The 8,853-nt window shown below is 26.9% G+C and overlaps 1 protein-coding gene across 1 annotated transcript; it reads right to left on the bottom strand.

The window, feature by feature from the left end:
* Nucleotides 1-3,179: 3,179 nt before the first annotated feature.
* Nucleotides 3,180-5,463, bottom strand: LOC112698242 (protein VERNALIZATION 3-like). The gene is made up of 4 exons (XM_025751573.3): nucleotides 5,224-5,463; nucleotides 4,530-4,591; nucleotides 4,298-4,338; nucleotides 3,180-3,704 (listed from the first exon to the last, which is right to left on the bottom strand). The coding sequence occupies exons 1-4, from the start codon at nucleotides 5,425-5,427 to the stop codon at nucleotides 3,475-3,477; spliced, it is 537 nt and encodes a 178-aa protein (XP_025607358.1). The 5' UTR covers nucleotides 5,428-5,463; the 3' UTR covers nucleotides 3,180-3,474.
* Nucleotides 5,464-8,853: the final 3,390 nt, after the last annotated feature.

Below are 8,853 nucleotides of genomic sequence, written 5' to 3' on the forward strand. Positions count from 1 at the left end.
AGAGTTATATGGACATCTTCGATTTTGGAATTAATTAATGCAAGGATACTTTTCTATTTAATTTCATTATTTATTGATTGTTTTTCACTTGAGTTAATTGCCATGTCTTCCTCCTACTCCCTTTACATGTATGCGAAAATGACATCCATGTCAATGGAGTAGGCTCTCAACTTGACTTTGGAGTTGATTAAAAGGAGACTTTTGAGTTGGAATACTTAAGAGTTGATTTGAAATTGGAAGTTGTTGGCTGGCTTTCTAGTTACTAACGCTAATCCTTCCCAATGGAGAGGATTAGGACTTGTGAATAAGAGTTAGCTCAATTACTTGACTTTCCTTTATTCGGTAAGGGTTAACTAAGTAAAAACAACAACCTTTCATTATTACTCTTTGAAAAATCCAACAAGGATAGAACTTTTGATTAATCTTCTCCTGGTCAAGGCTTTTATCTTAATTACATAAAATCTCTCTTTAATTTCCATCGCTTTAATTTATAATCATTCATTTGCCCACTACCCAAACTCCAAATTTCTTGAGAAACTCCTGATCAATACATAGCAATCTTTTAGCAACTCGTTGGCAGACAACCTGGGAATTCTATTCTCAGTATTTTGTTCTTAATTTTATGACAACCCTTTTTAAATTGATATGCGAAATTTTCATCGTTCAAGAACTGTACTTACAACGTAAATTTTCATTATAAATTCTTAATCGGTAATTTTTCGCACGTCAGAAACCAACCTTCTTTGGTTATTAATTATATATTTTTTAAAATTATTTTACTAAGGACAGTTACAACTTACAAGGACTTTGTACTCTACTTCTGATAAAGAATGAGCCATATCCATTTTCTTCGTTTTTTTCTCTAGCCAATTAACGAGAAGCTAAACTAGAAACAATAGTCATTCATTGGTCTTTCAACATTAGCATATGTTGTCCAATTTGCATTATAGAGTTAAAGCGAGGTTAAAGTTTAACTTTGTGGAGAACGACAAACTATTTCTGGGACCATCTTTCAAATATTTGAGCATTCTATGAGACTACTCCGAAATGGTTGGTGGTGGAACAATCCACAAATTGATTGAGTCTTCTTATTGAATAGACATGCTAGGCTTAGTGTTTGTTAGATAGAGAGTTTTTCTTCTAATTGTCTATACAAAGTAAAATTGTAAAAAGTGTTCCATTTTCGTTAAATATCTTAAAAGAGTATGGATCAGGTAATAATATCTTAATTATTGCATATCATTTTGTTTTAGTATTAATAGCTCTATGATAATATATTTAATTTAATTGATCATATAATATATATGGTGAATTCTACCCAACCCCCTCTAAAATAACATGTAAGTTACCCTTCATGATGTGTCACACTTTAATTGGTTATTATCTTAACTATAGTTAGGTTATTTTGTAATTTATTATTTTAGATGTGTAATTGTATAATTTCTTAAAATATTAAAATTCTACCCTAGTTGCACGCAATCTCTTTCTACAGTGCATCATTCTTTAATGAGTCGTTGAATTCCCATGACTTGTAACTTTCCCGTTCTTCCCAGTATAGCCAGCGACGACTTCATTGCTATTTCCTGTCCTCTCACTCAATCCTTTTTTTTTTTGTCGTGGATCACTTCTTACCAACATAATTCATAGTTAGTTCGGTTATTAATTTTTTTTCATTAAAAATAATATATGAAATATATATTCATATGTAAAATATAATATAATAAAATAAATCTGTTCAGAATACTTAAAGTATAATTAAAATCAGGAATATATAAATATAATAATAAAATTCGTACTCTAAACAAGTAAATATATCTTTTATCGTACATAAATTATTTAAAAAATATAAATTATTAAAATTAATAACAAAAATTTAAAATGATAAAATTCAACTTTCTTACAAGTATTTTTTATAATATTTTTATTCTTTTAATTTTTAATTTATTAATATTTTATTATTTAATTAATGATTAAAAAAATTATTTTCATGAGAAATTATTTCTTGTATAATCTTAAAGAAGAGACTAATATAACAGTTTAAAAATTAATGTAAAAATAATATTTTAAATAAAAAATAATTAATATTAAAATTTTTAAATACAAAAATAAATTATATAAATATTCAAGATATAAATATAAAATATATGTTTAAAATAAATAAAAAAAGACAAAAATAATTATTTATTTCTCATGAGTACTCCCATTTTATCTGTTTTATTTATTTTATGCATATATTTATATTTATCTTTTAAGTATTTATACAAATTATTTTTGTATTTAAAAATTTTAATATTAAATATTTTTATTTAAAATTTTATTTTTACGTTATTTTTTAAACTATTATATTGGTCTCTTCTCTAACATAATACAAAAAATAATTTTTTATAAAAATAATTTGTTTAATCATTAATTAAATAATAAAGTACTAATAAATTGTAAATTAAAAAAATAAAAATATTATAAAAAATACAGTAAAAAATTGGATTTTATTATTTTAAATTTGTATTATTAATTTTAATAATATATTTATTTTTTAAATAATTTATGTATGATAAAAAATATGTTTACTTTATTAGAGTACGAATTTTATTATTTATTAGAGTACGAATTTTATTATTATATTTATATGTTCATGATTTTAAATATACTTTTAAGTATTTTAAATAGATTTATTTTATTATATTATATTTTACATATGAATATATATTCCATCATGTAATTAAATAAATATATATTTTTTAATGAAAAAATTTAATAACTGAACTAACCATTAATGATGTTGATGTTGGTAAGGAGTGATTCATAGGTCATGGCCAAGAAAAGGGATTGAGTGAGAGGACAAGAGATAGAAATGAAGTGGGCGCTGGCTATACTGGGAAGAACGAAAAAGTTACGAGCCATGAGAATTCAATGACCCGTTAAGGAATGATGGGGAAAGAGATTGCGTGAGAACGTGCTCCAATTAACGGGGTAGAATTTTAATATTTTAAAAATTATACAATTACCCATCTAAAATAATAAATTACAAAATAACCTAACTATAGTTAAGATAATAACCAATTAAAATAGGACACATCATGAAGGGTAACTTTCATGTTATTTTAGAAGGGGTTGAATAGAATTCACCAATATATATATATGTGTAAAAGAATTTTATATAACATAAAATTAATAATTAATGATAGATAAACAAAGGTTATATTTTATTGAAATAGTACATGCATGGTAAAAGTGATCACCATATACATAATATGTTTCAATACACGTGAGAAGTACATAATTCATTGTATTGTTTCTATTTTTTCTTAAGCAAAACAATAAAAATTATGTTGTAAACTGATTTTATATAATGTGTATATGTATAACACTATCATTGATAGTGTATTATCTTTTTATTTTTGCTTTAAAAGTACACTGTTGCTATCTATATCAATTGAGAAATTAAGTATATCACGCATGCACAAAAGTACACTGTTAATTCATCATTGTTCTTCCACCAGATCCAGACTCCCTTTGACAGTTAAAGAAGAGAGCAGCAACAGGCGAGTTAAGATTATAAAGCTCAGCAAACTCTCTTGTGTTGAAGTTTTGTCTCCATCCAGGAGCATATACTGTTTGTCTTCCCGGTTGTCGAAACAACACAAACACAAAACGATGAATCCCCATGCTTGGTAGTGGTTTTTCATAGTTCACTATCACATTACCTACAAGGATATAGAGAAGGAGTTCAAAATGAAATAACGATATCTTTTTCTAATTTTTATATGCAAACTCAAAATATTAAATTATGTAAACATTTGTTTTACAATTGACTTTTATTACTTGATTTGAGAATTAATCATTGACTATAATAGGTCTCTGTCTAGAATTCAAATTTTTAAAAGAGATAACTCATGATATGATATTAAAGATTCTTACTAATATATGTTATTCTTTTATATAAAAATAAAATACGAGTACATATAAAGGATAAGCCTATATATAATCCAAGTTTCAAGTATAAAGTAAAACGGTAACAAAGCATGTTTAAACATATGAACATTTTATATCTATTGAAGATGGAATTGTTGAAAGTTGGAATCTGATACTCTAAAATATCATTTTTAGTTCTTCCGGCACTATAGATATGCATTTAAGATAAATCATATGAATATATCTTTCGGTCCTTAAAAAAAAAATGAACGGTACGTAAAAATTCAAATCATATATCAAATGATGTCATATACGTGTCAAAATAATACAATAGGCTCATGAAAAAACAAATGAAATACATGTAAAATTTATATAAACTACTAACCAAAATTAACTCCTGTTGTTGCTGGAATATCGGTCACCAACCTAAAGTAATGTAAGATTATTTAGTATTTTAATTTATATAATGAGTAGAAAGTATTAATGAAAAATAGAAAAAAAAATATAATATTGTATATTTCAATATAATTTTTAATTATATATGTGTATCTCAACCTATACATTTTCAATCCATATCATTTTCCTGAATCTTAGATTCAAATGTTTTCTATACTCACCAATGGAGGTACTCTCTACAATTAGGATTACTTGGACTAGGTGCATCTGGATCAACCATAACCTATATATGATCAAAGAAAATAAAAGAAATAATAATAACAATTAGGTATATATATTGAAGATCATATAATAAGGTTTGAATTTAGATAGTAATAAGGTTTTTAGTTACTATATCACTCTAACAATCTCTAGATATCTTTTGGTGGAATTACACAAAAATTTTAATAATTTTTTTTTAAACAACAATATTCACAGCTGTTTATTTGTGTATGTTCTCAAGTCTCTTGTATGTTTTTAGATGAGAGCCAAAGTAATTCTACACTATTCAAGATTAGCCGCCTTAATTCAACTGTGAATATTGTTGTTTAAAAAATAAAAATTATTTGTAAAAGTTATTATCATATGGTGGTAATCCTTTTAGATAATGTAAAATTTTAATAAATATTATATATAGAATTTAAAATTTATAATTAAAGAGATATACATATATAATATCAAAAACCAATACCCATCAAAACTTAACGAGATAAGATCAACTTTATTAAAATTGTCCTATAAATTAAAAAATCTTTCTTAATTAGTAAAAAAAATTACAGATGACTAATAGTATTTTAGTCAATATATAGCCCATTGCCACATGTAATCACTTAAACTAAATTTGTTACAAAATATTGTTATGACCGTTGTTCTTACCAGGGTGTAGAAATTCCTGAGATCATCTCCACCAATAGTAACTCTAGGCTGGTTGAATACATGAGAAGGCTTAAGCTCACAGCCATTTGTTACATCTCTATTACCGTACGATACTCTCACAGGGATTGTGCTTTGAAAAGGGTCCAACACATCCCCAATCACTCTTCCAACAACAAGAGAGTTCCTGCTACCACCACTAGGCATCGCAAATAGTATAGTATAGTATATGTATGTTCTTTAATTACTAGTTAACAAGATCTCTGGGGCAACTACTATTTATACCGAGCTGGAAGGAATTAAGGTAAGGGATATGAGATATTAGTATCATTATTATTCTTGTGCCGTATGTGTCTGACTGATCCATTTTAGTTCTCAAAGAATTTTAGACCGGACACTTTAGTGTGTGTTTGGATTTCAGTTTGGAAAAGTGAATTTGCATAAAATTGATTTTACAAAATTGATTTTGATGAAAAGTAAGTTTGGGTTAACGTGATTTATGTTTGGCAATATTTGTATCAAAATTGATTATATCAAAATAAATGTTGTTTGGATTATACTACTCAAAATTACTTTTAGATGAAAAATTACTAAAAGAGACATCAATTTATTTTTTTATATACATGCAAAACAGAATCTAACAAAAATAATATAAAAAATATTTATTATATAAATAAATAAATATAATAAAAAAATATGAAAGAGAGTACTATAAATTTTATAATGTTAAACAAAAAAAATATTCTATACTTTTTCTAATATTACCCGTACTCTTTAATTTAGTATTATTTTGAACTATAAATTTTCATTATTTATGGCTCTATTGTTACTTATAATTAATTTTTTATTTATTTTATTCTTTTTTATAGGATCATAGTTTATATTATACAAAATTTGGATAATAAACGTAGTATATATTAGTTACAATTACAAATTTTACAAAGTCAAAATAAAAAATAAAAAAAATTAATATAAAACAAAGATAGAGTACATCAAAAAATAGAAAAAAAAATCATACAGATAAAAAAATAATAAAAATTTCATAAAATCAACCACATATATCATATGAACAAAAAATAAAATAAAAACTAAATAAAATACATATGAATAAAATAAATAAAAAAATTTCATACATAATATAAATAGAAAAAAAAGAATTCATATGAACAAAAAATAATAAAAAAATCATAAAAATTAATAAAATATCTAAAAATTATAGCACTACAAAAAATAAAAAAATCAGCAATATTTATCATATGAATAAAAAAATACAATAAAATAAATAAAAAATCATATAAATAAAGTCAAACAAAAATAAAAAATTCATAAAAAAATATACATATAAATAATAAATAGTATAGAAAATGATAAAAAAACTCATATAAAAACATAACATCATAAATCATAACACTAAAAATTAAAATATGAAAATAAGTACTAAAAATAATAAAAAATTAAAATATTCAATTTACTAGTGATCGAAACAAATATGAATGATTTTGATGGAAAAAAATGGAAGAAAGAACTATGAAAAAGTAGAAAGAACTACATAGTGAAGCTTATAGTTATTGATATCCTTCTTATAGAAGAAAATAAAGGGTAAGGTTGGTAAAAAAGACAAAATTTTCTCACTTAATTTTCTAAAGGTAATCAGCAACCATGAACGTGAAACGCAGAAGCTACAAATTTTAGCTTCTTCTCAACGTGGGTTTAGAGGCAGAATCGTTTCTGCGTTTAGAAAGAAAAAAATTGCCAAACATAAAAGTGAAACTTTCAAGAAGCTCAAATGCACTTCTTTCTTCACCAACGTGTTTGCCAAAATTAATTATTCGATTAGTCTCTAACAATTAATTCCGTCAGTCACTTAAGTCTTTTACTCCATTAACTCTAATGGAGGACAAAATAGTTCCTAACAACTCTAACATGAGACAAAATGGTCTCTGATCTCCTTTATTTGTAAACGACACTGTTCTCTCCCAATTTCCATTATATTTCGCATAACACTAGCAGTCTAACACTATAACTTCAAACTACACAATGCACACTCTATAAATTTAATGTTCACAAGAAAAAAATTCTCAACTTGTTCTCAACCAATTCATGCTCAGGAAACTAATGCCTGTATCTCTCAACTAGTTATCGTCTTCGATGGATCTCTTGAATCTAGACAGCAAGTCTGATTTGTTAAGACCCGTCGTTGTCGTTGTCATCTCCCTCCTCCTCTTCCCTATCATCTCCATGACCACATTGTCCACCACTCCGATCGCTTCCTTCAGCTTCTTCTCCAAACCAATATTTAGGAATCGCTTTAGTTTTCATATGAGCGGCAACAGTGACATTGCTTGTTGTACTGATAGCTTGGATGTGAGGTCGAAACTGTCTACCAACTTGGGCTCTGGAAAAGAAGCAATAAAGCACTCGGTGTCTATTTCAAATGAGAATTTGCATATGATGTCGAAGAAAAATTTTCTCATGATGTTCTAATGTCCAACAATCTATATTACTTGTCAGAGAGTAGAGAAAGGCATGCCCTTAGAATAGTTGTGGAACTTGGTCTTGAGGATGTCGTGGACGTGTTGGAGTTGGAGGTGATGTTATCGAAGACATGGAAGTGGATGCTTTTGGTGGGTGAAGCGCAGAGGAGGTGAATGTACCAGTCACAAAGATTTAGGAAATGTGTGGTCCATGACATGTTGAGGTAGGTGCGACACGTGTGACAATTACTACACCATGGTTTAATCTTGGAGCTAAAGAGGAGGAAGAAAAAGATGGAAAAGAAGACTGTAAAGGTAAAGAAGGAGAGTGTGAATGTTAGGATTATGCAAGATATGATAAAAATTGGGGAAGAACAGTGTCGTTTTCGAATAAGATTATTTTGTCCCTTGTTAGAGTTGTCAGAGACCATTTTGTCCCCTGTTAGAGTTGTCAGGTACTATTTTGTCCTCCGTTAGAGTTAACGGAGTAAATGACCTAAATGACTGACGAAATTAATTGTTAAGGACCAATCGAGTAATTAATTTTAGTTAAGGACTAAAGTGTCCAGTCTAAAATTCTTTAAGAACCAAAATAGATATATACTCTATCTTAAATTATTGCTTTTCGTGTGAAAACTTGAAGGAACAAATTTAGGAGAAAGTGATGTTCTAGATGGAGGAAATGGAGGATTTTATTCCAAAAGAAGGAAAGGGCTGCCATGCCAAAATAGGGGTTAGTTAGTTAGTTGGTGCAACTGTATGTCAAGTGAATCAAGGTGACTCAAGGCTGCATGCTTGTCATGATCATGACTCTTTAATATGGTTGTGTAAAGAAGAAGATGCATCGTACATATCTTATGTCAAATAAAATCATGGAAAATTCTTTAGGATTGTAAAATTATTCTTGCGTCAGATTAGGGAAAAAATAAAAAGATAAAGAGGTTAAAATTTTTAGTTATTTCATTAAATCCGCAACATGTATGTGCACCCAATTATCTTTTATATTAATTATATCATCAACGTATCTCTAGCTTAAATTACACAAAGTGAAACCTAATCCAACTAAGACATAAATAACAATTCATTTTTGCAAACCCACTAAACAAGACCAAAATTAAAGCGTCTCAATAAAGACAATGGCAGCAAACATGTTATAACA

The sequence above is a fragment of the Arachis hypogaea genome, chromosome 6, assembly GCF_003086295.3.
Source record: "Arachis hypogaea cultivar Tifrunner chromosome 6, arahy.Tifrunner.gnm2.J5K5, whole genome shotgun sequence".
Taxonomy (NCBI): domain Eukaryota; kingdom Viridiplantae; phylum Streptophyta; class Magnoliopsida; order Fabales; family Fabaceae; genus Arachis; species Arachis hypogaea.